The 27,744-nt window shown below is 24.8% G+C and overlaps 1 protein-coding gene across 1 annotated transcript; it reads right to left on the bottom strand.

The window, feature by feature from the left end:
- On the bottom strand, positions 1-26,925 carry LOC145842909 (2-aminoethylphosphonate--pyruvate transaminase-like). Its single transcript, XM_082950384.1, has 16 exons — positions 26,809-26,925; positions 25,880-25,971; positions 25,736-25,812; positions 24,971-25,073; positions 22,351-22,414; positions 19,803-19,963; positions 19,119-19,186; positions 17,988-18,075; positions 12,762-12,803; positions 12,172-12,289; positions 9,637-9,772; positions 8,278-8,515; positions 6,012-6,162; positions 2,716-2,886; positions 294-460; positions 1-140 (listed from the first exon to the last, which is right to left on the bottom strand). Exons 1-16 carry the CDS (start codon positions 26,889-26,891, stop codon positions 1-3), a joined length of 1,899 nt encoding a protein of 632 aa, XP_082806510.1. The 5' UTR covers positions 26,892-26,925.
- Between the last annotated feature and the right edge of the window lie 819 nt (positions 26,926-27,744).

The following is a 27,744-nucleotide window of genomic DNA, read 5'->3' as shown; positions in this document are numbered from 1 at the left end:
TTAAAACTTTATTTTCATTTCAAAAACAACTTCTTCTATGTCATTTAGCAGTTTTAACATGTCATCAGTGTTAATATCACCAATAGTTCCAACTCGAAAACATTTTGCTGTAGTTACCTGACCAGGGTAAATGATACTACCTGTTTTAAAAGTGTATATAAGTTCTAGCTAAATTATGTTTTATCGTCTGTAATTTTATAAAGTTGTTACGTTATAATTAGAAAACAAAATTTTTGCGTATCTTTTGGTTTTGAAAAATAAAAAGGTTTAACTAAGAAAAGCTTATAACTAGCCTCTTTCACTTAACTTTTCGTAGAACACATCAAACACAAAGTTTTCACAAGCTGGGTAATAAAATGAGGTAATTATGCAACTCAAAGGGTGATTCAATGGATTCAAAAACGGAACAAAGCCTATATTTTTCATTCCTTTAAGTAACAAGTTAGCGTTGTTGCGATACCTAAAAAAGGATAAACTATGTCAATTAAACACATTTACTAAAGTGGTAGCATACCACTACAATTTTTTATTATAAAAACAAAGTAATCACTACAGAACTTTGAAAATAGTTAACTAACATTAATATAAAATAAATTTAAATACATACTTTAAGTTTAAACTATAAAGAAACTAAAATTCTAAAAGGTTTTTAATTCATAATAGTTATACAGTATTTTATATTCATTAAAGTAAAGTTTTTGTACAAGGGGTTTTTATTATATCATGCTAAATAAATATAAAAAAATATATATAGTTTTTTAACGATTAACAAGTAATTGAAAACATTTTTGTTCTTAGGTGTAGTTTTTAGATTTAAATTTATACTGAAGTTAAGGTTTTTTTTTTCATTTCTTTCAAAAACTAGTATAATCCACTAGTATACTTGTGAATAATCCAAGTAGTGGAAAAAAGTTTGAACTATCTAATTTTAGTGTAATGCGACAATGTTCAAATACATTGGAATTAATTAGACTTGAAGCCATTTTATTACATTTAAACAAACTAAATTTATGAAATAGAAAGAATTTGACTACACCTTAGCCTTATTTAGTTAAGACCACTTTGTGTTGATTTTTAAAGTTTTTGTTGATTACATTTACGTTTATTTAATTGATCAGTTAATTGATTTGTAAAATTTTTGTATATATACTTGTTGTGTTTTATTGTTTTGTTTCAATTGTAATTTCACTGAAGAGAGTTTGACGAAATATATTGGAAAGAAAAAATTTGAGTGTTCTTTTATTCATTAAAAATTATAAAATAAAGTCTGATGTTTAAATTACTAAAAACTAGTACCATTTAATTTTTCTGATCGACATGGTTGTAAGGCTTTAAAAAATATTTAAAAACGGTATATATTTAAACTAAACCTTTAAAGTAGTAAAACAATAATATAACATTATAAAATAAATATTTTTAATATTGGTAACACCTAGATAATTAAAAACTATATAAGTTTTCAAATTTAAATTTAGCCGATGTAAATAAACTACTTGTTACCCTTTTTTTACTAATATACGTTACATTAGTGTCAAAAAATTACACTTAGTTTATGTAAAATAAATATTTTTACGAAAGTAAGACTACATAATAAGGGAATTGATTGTACAATTATTAAAAATGATCTTTAAAAAGTTCGCACCTGCGTAAAATACGCTTTTAATCTTGAAAATTCGTGGAACTAAAAAGTTCTTATAAATTGTTAAAGGAATAAAATTAAAGATCAAATGTGATCTTAACACGTTTTTATAAATAAAGCAAACTATTTTGATTAAGTTATAAATTAAACTAAAACAGATCGTGTTTGTATAAAAATAAATAGATGTTACTTTTGTTTGGTGTAAAAAAGGTAACATTTATATCGATACTGTAAGCTATGAACTTCACGGAAGGCACGCACTTTTTCCTTGAGTTAAGGTTCGTGACTTTTTGATGTACCTACTGTATAACAATGTACGCACAAGTATAAAAATTAAGTAATGTTAAAAGTAAGTACTGTCCAAGAAATGACCATCATCAACAGTTTTCGAGACAAAATACGACCGGTTTCGTCCTTATTAGGTCATACCAGGCAGATATAGTCGAAAAAGACCGCACTATTCAGTCTAATAAAGCGAGATAAAATACCTTAGCACTATGAGTATCCGTTTGTGGGTAAAGTCGAAAAGTTGACGCAATTATATCGTTAAAAACTCAACTGCTTATACGTAATCAGTTTCGATGTGAGATTATAGTTTATGCCTGTTTAATAAGATAACTAGGTGCTACATTTAGTTAAATTCAGTAAAGCTGAGACATTTTCGCTACAATTCAATAAACTCGTTTAATTGAGTGAAAACAACTGATACTCAAAAATTTTTTCGCCTGACTATTCCTAATAGGAAAAAATAAACTGGTCGAAGGTTGTCTCGAAAACTGTTGTTGATGGTTGTGCGGTGCAGTCCAGTGCTATTTGAATAAAAAAGAAAACATCTCAGCTCTGCTGGATATAACTAAAATATTGCTTTTAGTAACTTTAAAAATATATTTCATAACAAAATTAAAAATCGTATGCGTATGTTTTATTTTAGTATACTATTCTACTTAACTTTAAACTTCATAACCAGTTTATTTTACTATATGGCAACGATTTAATTTACTATCTTAGATGTTTTTAGTTATCATAAATACTTACTATAATTGTTCTCCATTAATAAAGTTTTACGAAACGTTAACCTTTCAAATCTATCAGACACACCTCCTTCATCTTCAAGCTCTCGTAAAGCTTCGCTAAATGCAAGCATTGCGTGAGTGGGAGCAGTAAAACGGAACTGACCGTTTGAATCATTTAAACCACGCCACTGATCGTACAAGTCAAGTGTAATTGAGTCACATACTCCTTTGCACCTAGTTAAAAAACTCAAGTTTATTTTTAAGTAGAATTGACAGTCTTTTATATAAAGTGTGTATTAACTAGTGACGGTAACAATTTTTATTTTATAGTGATCTACAATTTCAATTATAACTAGAGACAATTGAAAGTGTTGCTCTTTTCTTTTTATTATTGTTTAAAAGTTGTTGAAATATATTAGTAGTAAAATAAGTTTCATAACGCATTTTTAATATAAAACTAGTTGAAAAACTGAACGGTTGTTGTTATTGAGTTTTTTTTATTATAAAACTTTATTAATAACATTTTTTTTTTTTAATCTTTTTAGATAAAAACTTGTTTTGTTTGCTTAAATAAAGTTGCTCGTATAGTATCTGGTTTTAGAAATATAAATGCACACACATAATTGAATATAAGAACAGTTAATCGTTGTTGTTTAAGTTAGTAAAAAATATTTGTTATAACATACTGAAAATAAAGAATTGAACATAATCGACAAAAGTGTCAAAAAAATGAAACGGTTAAAGAATAGCCCTACTAATATTGACAATATTAATTTAACGTCATTAGTTTTATTTTGATGAGCTTATTTTGTTTTTTGTAACCTTATATAATTAAGTCATCATTGGTCTAAATAAAAAACTTCAACAATCTTCAAAACTGTTTTACAAATTGTTCAACTTTTGAAATAGAATCGGAGATACGATTCAGAAAGATTAAGTATAAAAATTACTAAAATTAAAAATATAGTTATATTTAATTGCTAATGTTGTTTTTAAACAATAAAATTCCTTCCGGCAATACAGTTAATTAAAAAAAAAATTATTTTTGTTCTACGGATAGTTTTGTTCATTTTGTTTTAATTTTATGTTTTTAATCACAAAATTAGTATGTTGTTTCTAAAAGGTTGAACTATATAAGTTTATTTGGTGGGTGACACAAAAAGCATTCATAGCATAGTTTTAGTAATATTCAAAATCATAAATTAAATGAATTTTCTAGCTTTACCAATGCGTATCAAAGTTATTAGAGTATGTTAAATTTGACCATTGAAGTAACATTGACAAAAAATCGGTGTTTTTATAGTTGAGACATGCCTTTGGTAAAAATATAAACCCACAAACAACAGCTTATTAGAAAACAGCTGACACTAAAAATGGCACTACAATGTTTAAAAAGCTGCTAGTAGGGTTACAATCTACAAACATGGCATATTTAGACCAATTCTGGTTAAAGAACGATTATAAGCAGTAAATTCTAATTTGCACAAACAAACTTGTTAAGGTTCTTAGATTTTAAATAATGTATTTTAAAAAGCTTTAGTAAACTATGGAAATAAGTATGTTTTCCACTACTATAAAGGAACAAAAAACTATTTCTTTTTAATAATAGTACATAAATTGATACTTTATAGGTTCTTGACCAATTTTATTTATCATTTTGTCAACGAAGAATAGTCTTAAGGAAATTCAAGTAATTTTCAGCAGGGTAATTACCACCCCTCACTTCAAAAAGTTATTTAGCTTAGCGACAGTAACATTTTCTTAACAGACTGTAGGTATGGTCACTCTATTAACGAGACTTAAACATCCAAATTGTTATTGTTAGGGATACCAAAAAGATCAGGTACATGCGAAACCACAGCAGTTATCACCTCAATAACAAAGTTCAAAGGGATAAATGCAAGAATTTAACTTTAAATTGTTTTTATTGCCCGGTCCAACAGTCTTGCAGTGCTTCATTTTGAGTTTACTTATATCCAAAAGTGAAAAATTTCAGTTAATATTAGTTATTTTAGTTTATTTTTACAAATAATTTTTTTCTTTCAGTTTTAACTGCCTTTTTCGTTTCACTCAGTAACTTTTAAATATGAAACAATTTCACTGAACCAAATTAAGTTTTAAGCTTAAAACTAGCTACAAATTTTACTAGCAAAGTATTTATTAAAAATTTTTTAATTTAGTTTTCGTTTATAACTTCCTGTTTAATCAGTACTCAAAATTAATAAGTAAACTAGGGCTAGGCAACTTTATATAAGTAATGCGCTTGATTTAATAGAAAAGTCTCTTACAGACCGAGTATAAAAAAATATTATTTACCGTGCAGCTAAATTTTCTATAAATATACGAAAAATTTTGTACTTAAGTAAATATTTAAACAGCACAACTGTTTACTCATACTTAATAAATAAGAAAAATTTACTATTGATATATCAAATTTTCAATTTTGCGAAAATATTTTATCAACTAAAAGATACGTCGAAATCATATAATTTGTATTGAAAAACAGAAATTTATTTTGCCGACACTGAATAAAATAAAGGATTTTTAGTGGTGTGTAAAGTAGTGTTTAATCAAGTTCTAGTTGTGTACAGGGGCGGCTCTAGACCGGATTCTTGAAACTTGTGCTACCCCTAAATAACAAAGGTTAAGTCAGTTACATAATCGTATCTGATTAATAAACTTGTGATATACTTATTTGTCAATTCTTGCTAGTTTATAAAATGCAATTTTAAAACACTTTTGGTGTCAGTAAAAAAGATCACTTTAAAAAGAAATTGAATTATTACTATATTATATGCTTGTAATTATTTACTGTATAAAAATAGGTTCTTTAAGTATTCGCATAAATCTTCCGCTAGTAATTTAAATTAATGTAAATAAATTGCGATTTTATATTAGTATCGAAGAAAAAAACGAGCTTCTATTTCAAAAAATTTTCAATCTTGTACAATTTATATAGAAAGCTTTTAAATTATAAACGATATTTTTAATTTTTAAAGCAGTAATTTATAAACCCAACAAAATTTTGGTTAAATTAATTTTAAGGTATGCTCTTCTTATGTAAACTAACTTTAATTAAATTTGTAATTTACATAAGGGCTTTTTTATAAAACATTATTTTTCAACAACAAACTTATTTTTTGGAACAGTGTACTTAAAACAAAATTAAATTGAAAAGAATATTAATTTATAACAACTCATGTACAACTATTTTTTACTTATATTTATGCAAACATAGTTTAAAGCTTTTTACAAACTTGCTTTTATATCACTGTAAAGTTCGTTTGCTGTAAAATCGACAATTTACAATTTTTATTTCAAATATAATTGCTAGCAAAATCTTTTAAAATAAAAAATACCTTTTAAGGTGGCTTTTATTAGCAATAATGTAGGAAAAGCCAGGAACGCCTTGTATACATTTGTTAGCACTTGATACCATGTAGTCAATGTTTTCCATACAAAAGGGAATTGCTCCGAAACTACTCATAGCATCAACAAAAAATATGATTTCTGTTTAAAAAGTTTCCAGGTAAAAAAAGAAAGAACTTTAAATTAGATAATGTCTAAAGAATCTCAACTCAAAGAAAAAACTTAACTTTTTGTTTTATATATTTTTTTTAATTACGCATGAAAAAAAAAAATATATATATTTATTTCTAATATGTTTTATATAAAAACTTACAAACCTTAGGTTAATATTTTTTAACTAAAAACTTGTTTTAGTATAGTAAGAATGCTTTTTTTTTATATAGAACTCACTGCATGATTAAGTGTAAAAATTCTAAAAAAGTTCTCAATCTAGTTTGAATAACCAGAAAATATATATTTTATAATATTAAAAATACTATGGAACAAATTCGACTTTATAAAAATTTTGCGCAACCAAAACTTTTTTTCAGTTTTAAGAAGTTACTTAAGATTGAAATAACAAATAAAAGCAATTTATGAATTATATAGAGTTTTAACTGTAAGTGAAAAATTGTTTAAAAATGGAATTTTAACTACAAAAGTAAAATTTAAACTTTAAATTACCAAGTTAATCTAAAAAAAATAATAACTTTATCTGTGTTTTTATTTTATTTGAAAACTTGTGATCAGGTTTCTTAGAAACTAACAAAGATATTTCTTTAAATAAAATTTATTCAAATCAAACTTCCCTGCTTAAAAATACTTAGTTTAAAAAACTTTTTATGAGACTTATCAGAATTATTTAATAAATAGATTCTTACTTTTTGTGATAAAAAGTATAAAATTAGTTCTATAGTAGTTTATTGTTTAAAAACAAAAACACTTTTTTTTTTAATTTAAATAATTTATTATTTTATCAATTAGTTTATTAAATATTTATTAAACAGTTTACTAATTAATTATACTTAAAAATATCGTGATTGTTTTGCCACCGAAACCTGGTAGTAAATAAAATATACAGTCTGCAGATTTCTATTTTTATTTAAAGAATTAAAAAAATATATGGTGCATAAATTAAATCGCATTGTCTATACATAATTAGGGTAACTGTCTAATTTGCACGAGCGTACACAATTGTACGAGGGAACAAAATTACACAAGTGTACAAAAGTGCACGAAGACTAATTTGCACGGGGGCACAAAATTTCAAGAAGATACTTTAGCACGAAGGGTCACTTTTGCACGAATAGACACTTTTGCACGAGCAGAAAATTTTGCATGGAGACATTTTTCACGAATTTTCTTTCTGTATTAATTTTAATTTTTAATTTTTTTTAATTTTTTTTTGTTTTTTGCTATCACTTTGGCGGTAAGTTGTTATCATTTTTTTTTAGTATCACTCTTACCCCTAGCCCTTACCTTCGGTCGGTGGCTTTTTTTTATCATTGTTACCCCTAACCCTTACCCTCGGTCAATAACTTCTGTTTTTTTTATTTTTTATTTATTCTGTATTTTTTATTCTCGTACAAAAATGTAACTCGTGCAAAATTTACCCTTCGTGCAAAATCGTCTTTGTGCAATATTGTTCCCTCGTGCAATTTAGTAACCTCGTGCAACTTTGTTCTCGTGCAATTTAGTAACCTCGTACAATTTTGTCTTCATGCGATTTTGACCCGTTCCCAAAACTAATGTGTATACGGTTTATAATTTTGTAGATTGGGGGTAAATTTGGTGTTAACCTTCCGAAAAGAGAAAAACCTTAAAAGAGGTTAAGAACCGCTGCTATAGATTAAGAAACACTAAGTCAGTGTTTTCTAAATTTTGAAACCTAAATTGTAATATGTAACTATTTAAAATTAGTTTGCAGAGCACAATGATGAGCAAATGTGCCTAGCCCAGTAAGTGTTGATAATCATTGCACTAAATAGTAAAAAACAACTTTTACCGGTTAGTTGTTTATTGTATCGTAAAATTTAAACAAACTAAACTTTAATTTAAAGGCAAATCGTAAGTTTTTAAAAATTCAAATTTTGATTTTAATAAATATTTCATAAACATTGTTTCAACCTAAAAAAATAACATCACACTCATTAGAAGTTAATTAGTAAAATAAAACAACTGTTAATATTTCATTTCTTTAAAAATTGTTTATTACAATAATTTAGTAATACGTAGAAACTAAAAATGAGTGTTCACTGCACTGCTTGTTAAGTTTACCTTCATTAGCTTTCTTTATAGTACTTGCTATTTTCTCTATAGGGTTAATCACCCCAGTTGAAGTCTCACAATGTGTACAGCAAACCGAAGACACGTGGTTTTCACTTAAAAATGTTTCAATAACGTCTGTATTAATTATGCCTCCTTCTGGAAATGAAATTACTTTTGTGTTTGTTCCGGTACGTTTTGAAATTGCTGCAAGCCGCTTTCCGTATGTTCCGTTTTCAAGTACCAAAATCTTTAAGGATATCAAAAAAGTATTACTTAAAAGTTTTTAGGATGTCTTATGTTATTCTAATTACGAAAAATATATTAATACTTGTTTTATTAATACTTTATTAAAACTGAATAGTTCAAAATAGTATCATAAAAAATTATTATTTTCATTGTATACTAGCTGATTTTTATTAAATGAATGAACTAATATTTTTTTAGAATGATTATTATTATAATGTATATTTTTAAAAAAAATGTGAGAACTATAAGTATGGAAATAATAAACATAACATTATTCAAAAATTTTATTAGTTCACAAGTTAAATGTACGTTTTTCACTTTAAAGTAAATTTAACTAGTTTAAATATAAACAGAAGTATAGAAGCAGAAGTATGTTAATTAATTAAAAAGCAGTTTTAAAACCCCAATACAGCTTTTTTAAGTTTATAATATGACTTAATTTTTTAAACAATGAATTTTTATATAAAAAATTATTTATTCTGACTACCCAATTGAACTTGAGATTTTAATAAATTAGGTCGATTGTAGATAAAATATAGGACAAAAATGACCTCCAACTTTCGTTTTTTAATTTTCATCTTGTTTCTTACAAATCTTGGTACAAACTAAAAAATTAAAGTTGTTAAATTCGATAAAAAAAAGCTGAACTGGACAAAAATTTTAGACACTCGTATGGTAGCCAATATTATTTTACACCAAAAATGTATTAAACCTTTATTTAGCGTCCTATTTTGGTAACTATAGCATTCGCCATAGATAACTTTTGTTAATAAAATTTATCCCGCAATTACAATATACCTTCCGACCTTTTTCTAGACAGTAAAGTAAACTGCCTTTTATCTAAACTGAAGCATATATCTACAGTTTTAGATAAAGTTTCAAAATAAGTTATAAAAATAGTATATTTAATATTTAAATCTCTAAAGTAACGATTAGTTAGCAATAAAAACAGTTTTTGAATGACTAAGTATGTGCAAATACAATAAATTAATAATCAACGTGGTACTTAGATAATTTAAACTCGACAAAATAAAGTACATGTTATAAAACTATTCTTGAAACATAAATGTTTACCTTATACTTATTTAACTTTTCAGAATACATTTTACTACTAAATTATACCTTTCCGTTAGATTTGTTTTTAAGAGAAGTCATTATTGTTGATTCTATAGCAAAAGTACCGCTACCCTGCATTGGTACGCACACATATTTATCTTCTGATGCTGAGGACAGTTGTAATAATGAAGACTGAATGAATCTAGTTGAAAGGTACTTTTCTGTAAGATTCTTACAAAAAAGAAATTTACAGATCTAAAAACGTTTCTGCTTCTAAACATTTTATAAGTTATTAAAAACTAATACTTACCTAGTAGTTTACAAAACCATTAGTTTTTTTTTGTCAGTTTAGCTGAATGAAACTTTATTTTATTTCTGATGCATGTATAAGTTTCAAACCTTTAAATACTTATGCGTCTAAAATTCAATATGTATATATTTTTTTTTGTGCTTTATTTTAAACTTGTTTTGAAGCTGATGAGTGAGTAATCACGAAACTCGAGTTCTTTGAGTTTTGCATCTTTAAATAAACCTTTTTATTAATAAAGCCCTCAAGGTGGGCTCAGTGTGAAAAATTTAATTTATTAAGTTAAATAACTTAATTCTATATATATATATATACAATGTATATATACAATTGGTAAATTAATTTTTGCACAAGCCGTTTTGCATAATTTTTGATAGTTTCAAAATTACGTCATAATCTACTTGTGCTAGATTTTTTAACTTTCATTTGTGTGTTTTGTTTTGTGGTTTATTTTGAACTAGTTTTGAAGCTGATGAGTGCATTAGCTCGAATCTTGAGTCCTTTGAGTTTTACATCTTGAAATAAACCTTTTTATTGATAAAGCCCCTAAGGTGGGCTCAGTGTGAAAGATTTTATTTATCAAGTTAAATAACTTAATTCTATTTATATATGGATCTCTATTCTATTATTACGTAATACCTAATTTTGTATAATTTTATTTCTGTACTTACAAGTTTGCTTTTCATTGAATAAAACTTGGCTGAAGACGCGTATTAAACGCAGAAACAGCTGTCCTAAGCAAAAGTTTATTTTGTGTATTTTAGTTCTATATATATATATATATAAATACTTTTACTGTTTTCAACTTTTAACCGATTGTTAGTGACAGTACACAAGCAACTTAAATCTCAATCCTTTGAAGTTTACTGTTTCTGCTTACATTTCTCATAGTCTTACTATTAAAATTAAAAAAACTAACAAAGTTTAGTTTTATTTTTGAAGTTTGTTATTAAATTGAGTAGTAATAGCATTTCAATTAAAATTGACTGATTAAACTATAACTTTAGTTTTAATATCTTACTGTTTATCAATTTGTTACTGTAATGATTACGCCTACTTTTTTGAATTTAATACCATAAGTATTAAAGCCGAAATTCAATATGTAGTAATAGCCTAGTCTTAGTTAGTTTAGCTATTATTATAAACTTAAAAGTTTTTTTAATTGCAAAAAACTTAAGTTCAAAATACATCTTTAACAATTTTTGTTAAAGACTTTACCGCTTTACAACTTAATTTTTATTTTGTTATAATTTTCCGCTACTTAAGTCTTACAGAAATCACTTAATGAAAGTTGTACTACGTTTATTAAAAACATGATATTTTTATTTTATATAACTAGTTTTTAAGTTTTAGACAAATAATCTTGTATCATTTAAAACAGTTTACAAAAAAGTTTATAACTTAAAATGTTTTATATTTATATAAAAATATCACAAAATTTATAGTTGCAATTAGTTTGGGATCTCATCTTGCTAACTTTTAAAATAAAAATACATTTTAAAGACTTTTTCAAAAGTATTAAAGAAGTAATTAAAGTAAATACCTCTTTAAAAGTATAACGATTGGCGGTTAACAAATTTCAATATGTTTATAATACTTATAGCAATTTATTTTTATTCTATTCTTTTAGTCAAAACAAACTATTTAAGATTAATAATGGTTTTATTCTAAGTTCATATCTTTAACTAGATGTAAAAATAAGTTTTTTATTTTTATTTGAACTTAGTACCAAAAGTAATAGTTCAGTATAAATTGCAGCTTATTTATAGCTAAAAAATAACAAAAAACAACCATCAAGTTTCCCTTAATTTAACTTTTTTTTAAATTTCAAATTAACTATACTACTTTTATCTATAAAATTTCTCTTAAGCAGTTATTTTGGTAAAAAAAATGAAACTTACATGTAGTAACTTAATTTAAACACTTTTAGTTTTAGTAATTTAAAGTAAACTTTTGAATCAGTATCGTAAAGATAACAAGGTTGACACATTTCAAAACAAACAAAAAAACTACGCTGAGTTATTAAAACTAGCTCGAGCTTATTAATTAGTCCCGAAATTAAAACTAGTTAGTTGTGTCAGTAGTGCTTGTCCCAAAGAAATAGCATAAATGATAGTTGAGCTTTAAAAATAAACGACTCAGCTCAGTTAAAAAACGTTTTAGGATAGAAAAGTTTTACTCGATATAGAACATTGTATTTGGTTTTAAAAATATAATTGTACAATTTTGAATAACTAAAACATATTTGGATATATAAACTAAAGTATCTCAAAACTTTATGACTTGACACAAACTTTACTGTGTTAATAAATTCGTGATGACGAGTTCCAATATCACGGTTCATTGAATTTCGAACTCTATCACTTACAGAAAGCGGTCCAGGAGTAAACAACTTATGGTTTTGGACTGTTTCTAAGTAAGTTAGTTTTAGTTTTATGTCGATTGTTTTTGTTAATTTAAGTGAACCAAAAGTTATTTCTTATAATTCATTTACTAAAAAAATTTAAAGTATGAATTCATTAATTATTGTAATGAATTAATTTAAAATTGAGTTCTTGTTAAATTATGTTTTTTTTTCAACATGTCTCTTTTTTTTTTGTTTTACAGTCTTATAATACTTAATATAAAACAATGTTGCTAGTAGTTAAGTTCTATTGTAAAAAACTCTTTTGTTTTTTAGATAACTGTTACCGAATTAAAATAAAAATATCAATATTTTTAAAGCAGTTTTGAAGGTATGCACAACACATGTTCAACTAAATATTTACAACAAAATACTCTAAGTTTGTTTTCAAAAGCAATATGAGCAAATATTAATTTTAATAAAAATTAATATAAAACTTAATATAATTTGATTTTTATCGAATACAATTAAAAAAATTACCTGTACCTGAAGAAACAAACCTCAAAGGGAGCTTCTTGAGACCTTTGTTTTTTGTTGTAATAAACTTGATTACTTTTAACATTTTTAGGAATTAAAAAAAAAATTGTCCTAGTATTAAATTCTACTTTGAAAACTTTGGCTTTAAAGTTTTTTTTTTTTTTATATAAAACTGCGATAAAAGTAGTAAACTAGTGAAAGCATAAAATGGGAACACTTTAAAAATTACTTTATTTCGCATAAATTGTAAAATTTAACAGACATTTTTTCTTATTAAATTGTATCGCATTAGGTGCAATATTGCTTTTAGTGTAGGTTAATAATTAAAAATATTTAAAATTAAGAAAATAATTGCATGTTTTTTATTTACTGTTTGCCTTGTAACTTCATTAACAAACATCTTAAGCATTAAAGTAAACAAACAAGTTTATTACAACATAAAAAAGTGTATGAAAGTATATTTATATTTTGACAAAATTCTCAAATAGTTATAAAAACTTTGTATTCAATTAACTAAAGGTTTAATTTAAAAAATCAAGCTAGTTAAATTATGTGCATACTTAACTGCTAAAAATAATCTGTTCACCATACGTTGTAATTTTGTGAGTTGATTGTTATAGAAAAATGTAAACAGTTTTATTTATTTTTATTAGGAACCTACAAATTTTTATGCGCTTAACACTGAATATAAAACTTTCAACAAGTGTAATGTTGTCATCTGAAAATTATTACCAGAAACTATATGTTACTAACTCTTTAAACTTCTTATGTATAATAATAACTGAAATTATTAGGTGAGAATGATTATTAGGAATGAAAATTAGTCTAATTTAAACTAAACTATTATTATAGCAATTTCAATTTAAACATAAAAATTTAACAAGACTTTTAAATAAAGGTAAAAACAAAAACTATCATTTTTCTCATGTTTAAGGATGCTTGCATTTTCATCGTTGTTTTTTACCATTTAGACTAAATTTACCATAAGTTGATGAAAACTATGAGAAAAATATCAAAACTTCCCGGTGGCCACCTAAATAGTCAAAAAAAAAACAGCACAATTAAGTATTGTCTTGAGTTATGTTGTTAAAAACATTAAATTATAATAAAATTTTGATTTATTTTCCTACGCACATTAAAAAGTTTATGCGAGTATTCGTGCAACCCAAAAAAAGTTTTTTGTTTTATGCACTCATCTATGAATTAACTACTAATTAAGTTAAACTGATTAAATTATTTGTTTCGTTTAAAAAAAATAAACAAATAATATTAACTTAAAATTTATATTTTTTTTTTCTATATGCATTACATAATATAAAAGATGTATATTTTTTTAAGCAAAAACGATGTTTTGTTCATATCAAGTCTAATTCTAGCCACAGTTACAAAAAAAAATTGCCAAACATGGCTGGATAACGAAGAACCACTGAACCGCCTTAAATAATACTATTATTAGTTATTATTCTTTTTTATGTTTGCAAATGTAGCTTGCTTTCTAAAATTACAGTTTTAGACTTGGGCAAGTATTCAAAAAAAAAGTATAATTTAACATAGAAGGCAATTTGTTGTTGTTAATATCATTACTATTGTTTTTTTTCTTATTATAAGCATAAATTTTACAGTACTTATCTTCATATTTTCATCTATAAAAGTTAAGTTCAGTTATTGTAAAAATCACTTATTTCAAATTCTCTAAAAAAAATTTACAATTGTTTATTTAACTATTGAAATGTAAATTTTTTTTTACTGTTCAAATTAAATTATTAATTAAAATAAAAATTACCTTTTTAGCACAAAATACTTATTAAAAAAAATTCGTAAAAATATTTCAGCGTACTACATTTTACTTTCTTTAAAGAAGTTGTAACTTATAGTTCAAGTATTCACACGTTTGTTATTAGTGTTGTTTATTTTCTTTTTAAAAGTTAATTTCAAGTTATATATTTTTTTAGTTCTTTTTTTACTAAACAAGATTCGTACTACATTATTAGACACGAATTCAGTTGATTTTCGATTAGTTTTATTTTCTTTTCAATGAACCTTTTATTACTAAAAACTTAAATAATAAAAAAAACTATGTGTATAACTAGTAAGAAACTTTTAAAGCATGTGGTGTACGACTCGATAATCGAAAGGTTCCTTTTTACACTAGGTCCTTAGACCAAACTTACTGAGCGCATTTTTTATTGTTCAATTAACAATGTTAATGTGTAATAATTATTGCTTATATTTATTTATAATACATAGTTATCTTATTATTTTGTGCAGTTACTATTTTCAACAGAAGTCCATGAAACTGTGCTAAATATTAAATACAGAAAACCGTACGTTGGTTTAATATAAATAAGTACTGTGCAAATGGTTTTCATTGTAGTTAACAAATAATTTTTGAACTCAAGTTTCGTCACACATTTTTACTTTGTTTAAACACGGAAAAAATTACTCGGCAAATAATGCTAATAAAAATTTTAAATAGAAAAAGTATTAAACTTATGAACACCAGTTGTTCTTTTTACTATGTTTTAGTTGAAAACAATTTAATTATTTTTAACTGACATAATAAATTTTAATAAATTCTATATGCAAGTTATGACTTATTTTGCAACACATTACAAAAAATTATATTGTTTAATTACCTTTCCGACCTCTTTTAAGAATCTATAAAATGAAGAATGCACAAAAACCGGTAGTAATATTTAATGTTTATTATTGTTATTTAATAACATATGTTGTTCAAAAAAATTGTTCCATCAATTACATAAAAAACGTACAAGCAAAAAACTATCGTAATAATAATATCCTTTTAAAACTCTGACAAACTTTGAAGAATGTAAACTAAATTCGTTAACTCCTAAAGTAATTTAATTTGATATAAAAAATACACTTGCACTATTTTGATTTATTAAATAAGAAAAGCATACTTTAGTTAGATTATACATAATATTTTAATAATAAAAATGTTATTCAGAATTTTTTATTTTGAGATTTGTTGTTATTTAACACTAATTTTAAATGTGTATACATTATGGCTAAACTGTATCAAACTTAGATATACCGATCCATATTTTTAGGAAATAAATAACTAAAAACAAATTAGCTCTAAAAGAATTGATATACGAGAAGTTTTTAGAAATTGATTTATATAAGTTAAGATAAATTTCTTTTTAGTTGATAAAGTTAATGTCTAATTCAGGATTTACCAAACATTTTTTCATAAGATACCCTACCTCCGACGAAATTTCTTAAAAAAACTACTCTTAAATATAATAATGACTTTTTTTTGCTCTTTACTATTAACTCCAGAAAATCTAGTGTAAGTTTTCAAATTATGGCCCCCCACCCTTTGCTGCTCATGGCTTCCAAGGAGGCCATATGGCTCACTTTAAGAAACCCCAGTATAAACTTTTACATTTTTTGCCTAGACACAATTGAAGGTTTTTAAATGAACTTAAAAAAAATAATTCAAACATAATCAGGGTTTGTGCGCAAATATTTAAAAAATTAGTCTGATAATTCACAATTTTGACCGATTTAGCCTGATGTTTACCTTCCTCTTATGTATTTGTTTTGAGTACGCATTTCTCATTAAATACGAAATTTGAGTGCGCATTTCTAGTATGCATGTTTTGAAAAGTACGCATTTATGTTACGCACTTTCACTAAGTACACATTTTAGTACGCATTTTTTAGTTACAAATTTTTGAACCATGATAAAAAAAAATTTGACAGTATTTTTTTTATTAAGACTAAAAATTCTTAGTTACAAACTCTCTATTAAGAAGCTGCTGTGTTCAGAATGTGTTAGTCTTGTTAATAACTTAAATAACTTTTAATAAACAAACAGTAAAACATATTATTAATAAACTGCTATGAGCTTTTGTCTAAAGTGTATTTGGTATTGAATTTTCTAATTTAGGTAATATAGCGGTTAAACTATCTAAGCTTTTAAAAACATAGCTGATGTAAACAAATTCAAACCAACAGCTAAGTTGTTTTAATTTAATTGTTAGATTACATGACTATTCAAATTAGGCTAATTCAAATTCCTACGATTCAAGTTCTTAAATTTTGTCTAAATAAGCTACATCGCTAATTATAAACTGAAGTTATGAAAATAGGTACCTAGATCTGATGTAAAAGAATATGTTTATGAAAAAAACATTAAATATTATTATAATAAAAATTATATTGAGAGAATACTAAAAATATTATTTCTTTTTTAGTTTTCAAATTATATCTTGACAAATAGTTTGAACTTGAAAAAAATTAAAAATGCACACATACTTCTAGTTATTATAATCATGACAGTGAAAAAAATTCTAAAAAAATAAAGTATAATAAATAATTGAGTTATGCTTTAAAAATCAGAATTTAAATAGTCGGAATTTGAGTTGTCCGAATTTGAATCGTCGTGCACCCCAACTGTATAATTCTTAATTAATTTTCATAATTATGACGTATATAATCTACTCAAAACAAGATAAAAAAGATACTTAAATTTCTATTAGAAACTTAAAAAGTTTCAAGCATTTGTTTTAACAAATACTGACTGTTTTTGTTTTTAATACCTAAATTTATATTTAGAAATAAATTCACATCTCAATTTGATCTTTAAAAAAATTTCTCATTTTTTTTTAATCAAGAATTTTCAAGCATTTGAACTGAGAAAAACTGAGATTCTCAAATTTTTAAACAAAAAAACTGATTTAGCCTGATGTTATTCAACTTTTTACCAAAAAAATATTTAGCCTGCTGCATAATGTGCACTAAATGTAATATTTTTAAATTTTACTTATTAGTTAGGAAAAAGTTATTAACTGTTTTTAAAACTAAAGTTGATATTTTGTATTCCTATAATATTTGAAAAACATAACTCTTTATATGCTTTGAACCATAAACACGTTTAAAGTAAACTTTAACATAAAGTTTTAATTTTAAAATATTTAGTAAATAGTTTCCATTTAAAATTATCGCTTTGAGTGAGATGCAACATTTTTGTAGTTCCAAACAACATTAGAATCTAGACCGCCAACCTTCGCTGAAATAAAATTTAGTTTTCAAAAAAATAAATTGATATATTTGCTATCAAAAAATAAAAACATAGCTTAAACGTACAAACATAACTTTTATCTCCTTTCTTTTCTTTCGAACTCACTGAAAAAAAATTACTTTACGCATCAAATTTTTTAAAAGTTTTATTGTAAAGTCTTTTGTAATAATGTAACTAACATTCTCTGCGAAAGGCTCGAAAAACAGAAGAATTTTTTCGCCTGATATCACGATAGACTGACGTTGATTCGTACCTTCCGAGGATGTTCTATATAGAACAGATAAGTTAGAAATATATGCATATATAGATAATTCATGTATAAATAGTCGGTATAAACAAAATTCTAAAAAAAAAAACGGATTACTATAATCTTTTTAAATTAAGCAGCTCTTCCTTGACTTATTGAACCCTATTTTTTTCACATTCGATTATTAGGAAAACACGCATTCTCAAAAAAGCTTTCATGCGTAAATGGACTGTTTTCTAAAACGTTTCAAAGTTTAAAATATTTTAAATAAAAATCAGTTTGACAAGGCTTAATTGGACAGATGGAAACACTTAACTTAACTGCATTCAGCTTATTTACCATAATACTTTGGATGAAATCAGTTAAGTTCTTAATTTTCGCTGCATTAAATAATAGCTAAAAAGTTGTGAGAGGTAATTACTGATTATGGTAAGAACTAATAAGAAGCAATAAACTACTGGCTTAGAAAAAATACCGCAGAGGAATAATTTTTTTTTTTTTCTAAATAAGCTTTCTACGTTAAATTTTTTGGAACGAAAGTGTATGACAAACAAAGGTTAGGGTGCTAATGAGTAACTTGCGCACTCTTGATAAGGTGCAAAAAAATTACTTGTCAATTAGCAAAATTCAAGACAAATTAGCCTTACTTTCCATTCTAAAACCCAAACCTTCATAGTCAAAGTTTTATTTAATTAAATAATGAAGTTATGTTTTTACAGACTTGATTTGAAGGTTTATTTATAGTACTTAAAATATAAGTTTGTTACGATGTCAAATTAAACCAACTATAAATAACATATCAAACATTTTTAAAATATAAGTTTTAAAAATCGTTGATTTATTTAATACAAAATAAATATTTCTAATTTAATTTTCAAATTCAACGAAATAGAAATAATTTTTAAATGCAATACTACAATTTTATAAAAGAAATATCATTTTATCTATTAGACTAAACTTTTCGTGAAATCTTTATACTTTTTAAGGAATTTCTGATATATCAGAAGAGGTTTTTTTTGTAATAAATAAGTAGTACAAAAATTAACTTTTACAAAAATCTTACTTGCAATGGTTTACTTTTGTTGGAATGAAACTTTTTTAACAGATCAATTACAGCTGCTATAGTTGCATCTGAAAATATGTTTCTATTTTTTAGTAAATGGATCTGATAAAAAAGTTATAATTTTTACAAATGAATGTTTATAGAACCATCATAAATTATATTATATTGTAATAACAGATAACTACTAATTTTCATTAAAAAAATAAGCTAACAATAATAGAATTTGTAAATTAAAATATAACAATTTATTTTAAATTGACAAATGTCAAGTTTCTGTATGCAAACTGCAAAGATGAACATTTGTTAAAAAACAACTCTTTTAAATTTACTTACAACTGTTTCAACGCTCACAGCATCTTCTCAGTGCAAAAAAAGACAATTTTTTAATTTTTTTGCCGATAAACCTTTGTTTAGCTTTAAAGACAAAGAGACGCTTTAAGCGTTGAAACAGTTGTAAGCAAATTGAAAATAGTTGTTCTTTAAATAATAAATATAAATAAACAAAATTATATATCAATAAAAAAATTGTTTTATAGATACTTTTGTTCGAATATAAATGAACTATTTTATTAGCATTAAAAAATTGTTATTAAAAAAAATTCAAAAAAAAGTACATCGTTTGCAGCGTTAACTATTTAAAAATATAATTAATATAAATAAATTTAGCAAAAAAACATAACAAACTTTTTAGCTCTAATAAATCATTGCAGCTAGTATTGAACAAATCTCGATTTTGTAAAACACCTTGATTGTTATACTCGTTTGCCTTCAGTACTAAGCTGTTTGCCATTTCCTTTAGTGCAATTACCAAAGAAGCAAACTTTTTAAAAGTTTTCGATGGTTCACTAAACATTTTACTTGTAAAAGTATAACTTTTTTATAAGAAAAAGTTACTAAAAACACCGTATATAAACAACGTGGTACAATTAAATAAAATTCATTACAATAAATTTCAAAATGATAAAAGAATTCTGAAAACCTTTTTATCTAAGACACAACTTTTTGTTAAGATATTTATAAGTTTAATGAAAGTTATAACTTTGACATACTAAATTTGCCTTAAACATGTAAATACAAAAAATACTAAAACATGCTTTTTTTTAAGTTTATAAATCTTTGTTTTTTTAATGACAGTTTAAATATCAAAAAACAAAATCACAAAGTAAAAATGCTCGTATTTAAACGGTTATAAACGAGACAACTTATTGGTTTGATATAGCTCCAACTAAAAATCAGTTGTTTCAAATTCTAAAACTTTAACACAATTACTATTTTTTGTATATATAACTTATTTTCCTATAAAAAAAAAACTTTATAACACAGATTACAGCATCAAAGATTATAGTTTTTTGCTAATATAATATTTGATTTTACTTAATATAAATATATTTCTAGGGTTGCATACAATCTAAGAACCATTTGACTTTATTAGTAGATAAAAGTTTTGTCTGGTATATATATATATATTTTATATACATTCAACTAACTCTTTTCTATACCTTAAAAAATAAGCTTTTACGTTCAATCTTATTGGAAATACTTAAATTATTCTGATAAGTTTCAAACTATGTTTATCGTAAATTAAATAAAAAAATATTTAAATATAAAACTTTCAAACATCTAAACCAGGGTTTCCCAAAGTAGGCCAAATGACAGATACTCCTAAAGTATGCCAAGTGCAGTTAAGGAGCCACAAGGGGGCCATGAGGTCATAATTTGAAACTTACACTAGACATTCTGGAGTTTTTAATAAAGAGCAAAAAAAGGTCTTAAGTGTTTTTAATGGTAGGTTTGAAACTTACACTAGATATTTTGGAGTTGTTAATAAAGAGCAAGAAAAGGTCTTAGGTGTTTTTAATGGTAGTTTTGAAACTTACAATAGATATTCTGGAGTTGCTAATGAAGAACAAAAAAGGTCTTAGATGCTTTTAATGGTAGTTTTTTGATTAATGCTGTTGAAGGGGGCCATAGCTTTTTTAATTTCTTTAAGGGGAGCCATTTGAAAAAAAAAACAGGAAACCCTATTTATTATTTACTGAAAGTGAGTATAAAAAACAATTAAAATTTGTTTTTTAATATAAATAGTTTTAAAACACTTTTTGTGCTTAAAGTTTTATTCAATATAACTTTTAAGTGTTAACTAGTTGTTTTTAATATTACTTTTTAAAGTTGACTACTTTTCTGTTTGAAGTTTGTTTGAATTAATTTAAAATTAAAATAAATGATAGCTAAAAGTCGATAGCTATTTAAATAAAAATAATATAATATCAACAGCCATTTAAAAAAAAGACAATAATAACTAGGTTGTAAGTGTCAATGACTTAATAAGTATTAGCCAGTATTTATTTCAGCCATCATCAACAAAGTTGAGATGTTTTATGCCATCGATAATATACAATGAACTTCACCGCACGATCAACAACAACAGCATCCGAGACAATCCTACGACCGGTTTCGTCCTTATTAGGACTCATCAGGCAGGAATGGTCGCGAGAAACCGCTGTTGTGATCTAACCAAGCGGGCTTAAGTACGCTTTTTAAGTCCGCTTGGTTAGATCACAACAGCGGTTTCTCGCGACCATTCCTGCCTGATGAGTCCTAATAAGGACGAAACCGGTCGTAGGATTGTCTCGGATGCTGTTGTTGTTGATCGTGCGGTGAAGTTCATTGTTTATTAATAAGTATTAGAAATGAAGTGTTTGACTTTTATAAATAGTTTAGTACCATAGAAATTACTAACAATATTTTTAAATTAATTTTTAAACAACATATGTTTCAATTTATTATAGGGTTGCCAAAGGTTTTTCTCAAATTTCTTCAAGGTTTAAAAAAAAAAAGTTTTTCGGTCCATTTTTAGTTTAAGACTAAACTTAAGTAAAAAAAAATGTCTTAAATAGTATAACAATATTGAATGATACTGTAAAGCTACTTTAAAGTTGTTTTTATAAAAAAAATTAAAATGATACAAAAAGATGTTATCCTTATAAAACAATTTTTATATTTAATCGAAATTTCGTTATTTGACATGTAAAAATAGTTTATAATTCCACATTTTTTAGTGATTTTTGTTCAAAATTCCTGTATTTTTATTTATTTATCAAATTACAGGTTTTATTTTACCTAAATTTTCAAAATCTAGGTTTTTGGCAACCCTGTCAAAAATCAAAATACACAAAAACAATTTTGTGCTTAATCAGTCAGTTGTAAAAAGGTTATAAAAAATTCAACAAACTTTTCCAAATTAATATTTCTCAGTCCTAAATATTCATCTAAAAGGAAAGAAGCTCTCCGTTTTTCTAATAGACAAAAAAAATTGATTAAGTCGGGTCTTTTAAAATAAAGTAATAAAACAAAACCTGAATAATTTAAAACATTTATTCTATAACTTAGCTGTCAAAAAATAAGGGCGGTTAAAGTGAAGGAGTTTTCTGTAAAAAATTTAAACTGTAAATTTTTTATCATTTTAGTCAAAAATTTAAGAGAATTTTATAAATATATAAAATTTTAAGGTAATACTTTAGTTATATTTTTAAAAATTAGACAAATATGTTAGATTGTTCAAAAATTGTGATCAAAAATAAAATGCAATTTTTTTTCAAAACAAAAAGAAAGTTAATAAATTCGAATAAATTAAAATTTGTTTTTAAATAAACTGTAAAAATATTTATTTTACTCACACACGGAACCTATTAAACTCTTAACATTTGATTAATTTTACCATGAAAACTACTTTAAAATTTGTCTAGCTGTAAAAGTATAAACTAAAAATGTCTATAAAGTATTTTGTTGAAGTAAGATGGATACTAATATATCCTTAAAAACTCTTTTATAGTTTTTTTAATATAAGAGAAGTTAGATTAGTTCTTTAACAAATTAACATAGAAAAATTATAGAATAGGAGATTCTAAATATTTTTACCTTTTGATTTAATGGAAGTATTTTGTTTATTAAAAATTAACATTAAATGTCATATGAACTAGTTTATTGAACGACAAAAAATGCTCAAACTATTTGATCCTAGGACCTGGTGCACGAAGAACCTTTCGGTTATCGAGTGGCACACCACGGATACCTTTTAAATTAATGTCCAGGATATGAAAACTTAAAGTATAAACTATAAGTCAGTTTTTAAGTTATCTAAAACAAATTAATCAACTTTTGAGATATAGTCATTTTTATAAAAAGTTTTCAAAACAGGCATTAAGATAACTATTTTTGCTATTATCAATTTTCTCAGAAACTTTAAAATTCACTGAAGTATATTGTTCTTTTTAATTTTTAACAAGAGACGTAAAATATTCTCAAAAAATTTTGCTGAATTTTTAGTGTTATTTTTTTTTTTTTAATAGTTGAAAAATAAAAGTTCTTTATATTTACAAAAACAATGCCTATTTTCAACAAAAACAAAATTTCACTTGGTTATGAACTTTCTGTCATTTTTTTAAATACAGTGCTTATTCACTTATCCGGACGCTCACTTATCTGGACAGTTTTAGTCAGATAAAAATTCAAAAAAATTGTATTAAACAACAACATTTTTGTATGATACAAATATTTAAGCTTTCATTCTGTAAGAAAATTTCAAGTGATTTTATAAATCCTAAAATTTTGTTTATCATCAGGTAATAATACTACTAAAGATTTTATCTTTGATCTAAACTAGTTTAGTGATCAAAACCTTTGCATGTAAAGTAAGTCAGTTTGGAAATTTTTTCAGTAATGTTATTTAAAACATAACTTTTAGTTTTTTATTTTAACTTTCAAAGTTTTTTTTAAAAGGTAATTAAATTCTGATTTTTTAGAAAATGAGTGTATATCAGTTATTTTATGTTAGATTTGTAATTCAAACAACATTACAAAAGTTGTTAATTCAAACACTTTTGTTTAAAATAATGCATGACTATATTTTTTTTTTAAGTTATATAAGTTTGACACACTTAACATACCAGATTTTAGAAATGGACAAGAGTTCTTAAAACTAACCATTAAAAACAAACTAGAAGTTTGTAAAATGGTAAAAAACAATGTGCCAAGTCTTTTATAATCAAGCAGTTCAGTATAGGCAAGTCAAATTTGTACAACATTTTAAAAAATGAATAAAAGTTTTACAAGTTTAAAGCAGAAAAGGAGGATAAATAAAGCCACAAAAACAAACAAAAAAGTAGAGGGAGGCTGGTTAGAAAAGTTTGACAGCGCCCTTTATATCTGATTTTGTCAGGAGCGTGAGAAGGGTAGTCCAATAACTGGTCAAATACTCTTAGAAAATGCCTCTGAATAACACCGTTTAATTTACGATGAACATTCTAGATCATTTTTAGCAAGCATTGTTCTTCTTATTATTATATTAAAAAATTGATTTTTTGTACCTATCCGGAATTTTGTTTATCCAGACATGTTTACAGAAAAATCTTGCCCAACGTGTCTGTTTAAGTGAATAAGCACTGTACTTGAAAAATGAAGGAGAAAGTGTATTTTTATTAACATTAATGTCTTTTTTGTTGTTACTTTAAAATTTGTAAAGGGTTAAAACAAATCTGATAGCTATGATAAAACTCTACGAAAAAAAAGACCAAAACTTTACACATTTTAATTTTACCATTGTTCACCAATATGCATAAAATTTTAAGTACAGTAAAAATAGTAGTAACTAAATATGTATCTTATTTTCTCAAATTTTAACTAAAAAATAATTTTTGACAACATTGTTGTTATCTTTACATACTAACATCTAAATCTCTTAACTATATAAAAATAATTCATTTTTTTGATATAAACTTTGTTTTCTACTATAAATTACAAGTGTTATTAACTAGATAGTATTGTTTGTTCTTCAAAGCAAATACTATTTTTACCAGTAATATTAAGACACTCAGTCCATTCATTTTTTGGAATCAAATGTTGAAAAAACGAAGATTCCATTGGCGTGTTTAGCATCAAATCACCCATTTCTAACCTCTGAAAATTAAAGAAGATCTATGATGTCATTAATCTCCACAATTTATTACAAATTCTAACTTAAAAATTGTATCAGTGTCTTATTTAATTATTTTTATATTGTATCAAACATTAAGAAACAACTTTTATCATTTTATTTTTTGATAAAAAATATGAGCAAATTGAACTTTGTCCAAATCAAAAAAGGTAACTTATAATGCTCATGTAATTAGTAACAAGCAAGTAAAATAACACTTAGAAAGTACTACTTTTATGAGTAAAATTCGATATTTTTTTAAACTCTTTTTTCTCAATGATTCAAACTAGTTTTATCTAGTTTTTATAATGAGATCAGAATATTGTTTATGAGCAATACAACTCACATGAATTTATAATACTGTATCATAAACTTTTTTTTTCAGATTTTACTACTCTTACTGTAGATAAACTTATTTAAAAACTTATGTTAAAAATTAAATTATAACCAAAAGTATGTTAATAATTGCTTTTTATTTATTAAGTTCAACACTATTTGTTTATATTAAAACTTTAGTACTTCCTAACTGTTTAAAGAAAATTATTAACATGTTTGAAAAAAAACTAATTAAAAACACTAAGTCAGAAACACTGACTTTTAAAAATTGTTTGTCTATTAATTTAAACGTAAGTTACTTACTACTCACAGTTTTGTTACTTTTTAACAGCTTGTGCGCAAACTCAATTTGACTTCCAACTTCCAAAAACACAAAGATAACGTCCTCTGCAAATGTAATCTGAAATTAAAGCTTATAAACTGAACACTATACAGTTTAGAAAACCAAACTAACCTACATACACATGATCAACTTTTACTTGCACTCCGTATGAACTATGCTTTGATAACTTATGCAACCTTCTAATGGCTTCTAAAAACTGGAACCTCAAAAGAACTAATCTTAGTTTGTAATTATTTTACTAAGGAATATGACAAAATTCATAAAGAATCACTTTAGTGTGAATATCTTAATCTAGGGTTGGGCAACATTTTCAACAACTTTACTTTAATAAAAAAGTATTTTTATCAAGAGTTATCAAGTTAAAACTATTTTGTGGGACAGATTGGTTTGGAACGGTTGCACTGAAAAGTTTGAAACAAATGTTTAACGCACAAAATTTGTTTATCAGACATAGAATTTTTAGAACATTTATGTTTAACTCTTAGGTTTTAGTTTAAAATATTTTGTTTGTCTCTTTTAGTAAAATTATATCTATATTGTTGAATTTTTACTTTAAAGCTTTAAATGTATTGCCTTATATTTTAATATGTGCATATAAACATTTTTTCTGTTTGCACGAATAAGTCAAGTATCACTTTTGCATAAGGATAATTCTTATTATGGGTGTAATATTAAATGATTTCTAGATTGCAAAAATTTAATGATTAGAATCACAGGCAATAGAAATTATTAATTATCCATGAAGTCATAAGGGAATTAAAAATCAAAAAACAAGTTAAGGGTATACAATTCAAGTAAGAAGTTATAGGCAATTAGATTGCACTTGAAGACATCCTTAAGATGTAGCGTTGTTAGTCAATGACTAACAGCACTACATTATAAGGATGTCTGCAAGTAGTAATTATTTTAACCTAAAAGTTAAAAATTATACACATGTTTTTAAATTTGAATTATTTACAGCAAATAATTAAATATTCTTTTTTTTTATTACTGTATGTTTGTGTTTTGAAAATTATAAACTATAAATTTTGGAAACAAACTTAGTACTTCCAGCAGGTAAATTACGGTATTCAGAGTATGTAGTAGGAGGCAAAGAGTTCTTGTCTTCAGGTTTCAAAAGCATTTTATATATTGATAACAACAAAATTTACAAACAGTCATTACTGAAACGGTTGTTTAAAAAACTAGTAGAAAATTAAAAAGTACTATATAATTGTAAGAAATGTACCAAATTAATTCAGTGATTCAAATTATAAACTTACCATTTTTAGGTTCACCACTCTTTGAGTAAAAAACTGTCCTGAATGACCTTGAACTGTCCTGAGTCATCCTGAGTTTTTCAAGTCCGTAAGAAATTTTTATTTTAACTTTCCAAAACTAATAAAAATCAAGTTGTTTAATAAAAATATTTAAACCAAATCAAATAAATCTCATACAAAGTCAGAAAAGGTATGTCCCTAAATTATTTATAAAACTTAAACTTTCCTGAGCTTTCCATAAAATACAATACTAACCTGAATCAGCCTGAGTTTAAAACTTAAATTCTAAATATTTTGAGTTATCCTGAGCCTTTCTGAAAATTTCAAAAAGTTCCAAAATTCCTGATTTATCATGAGTGTGTGGCAACCTTGCATTTTAATTAACTTAAGTGTAGTAGTAAGCCATATGTTTACAACTATTAAATATTTGAATAGTTTGGTTTTGGTACTGGTTTTAATTAAAAATTTTAAACATAACTGACTCATTTTCGAAAAAAAATTATTGATTAATTTCGTTTAGCTCTCTTCGGAATAAAATTGCTAAAAACTATGAATATTATAGAGTAATTTTAGTTATATATAATGAATTTGAAAAGTCTAACAAAAAATAGTTACGTCAGAAAGTATAAAAGTCTGTTTAGAAAAAGTTTGAAAAATAGAATAGAGTTGTACTGAACTAACTTGAAGTAATTTATAAGACAAAATTGCTAAAACAAA

Source organism: Thalia democratica, chromosome 8 (assembly GCF_965202585.1).
Source record: "Thalia democratica chromosome 8, ktThaDemo2.hap1.1, whole genome shotgun sequence".
NCBI classification, from domain to species: domain Eukaryota; kingdom Metazoa; phylum Chordata; class Thaliacea; order Salpida; family Salpidae; genus Thalia; species Thalia democratica.
The sequence above is the reverse complement of the archived record's forward strand: the minus strand, read 5'-3'. Positions and strand labels throughout refer to the sequence as shown.

Excerpts from the sequence above, each read along its gene's own strand:
- LOC145842909 (XM_082950384.1), bottom strand. The coding sequence starts at position 26,891 with ATGCTTTTGAAACCTGAAGACAAGAACTCTTTGCCTCCTACTACATAC. Across the intron at positions 22,415-24,970 it reads TGAGTGTCTTAATATTACTG|AAAAACGGAGAGCTTCTTTC; the intron begins GTAAAAATAGTA and ends TTTGTCTATTAG. Across the intron at positions 18,076-19,118 it reads ACAAAAGTAAACCATTGCAA|AACATCCTCGGAAGGTACGA; the intron begins GTAAGATTTTTG and ends TGTTCTATATAG.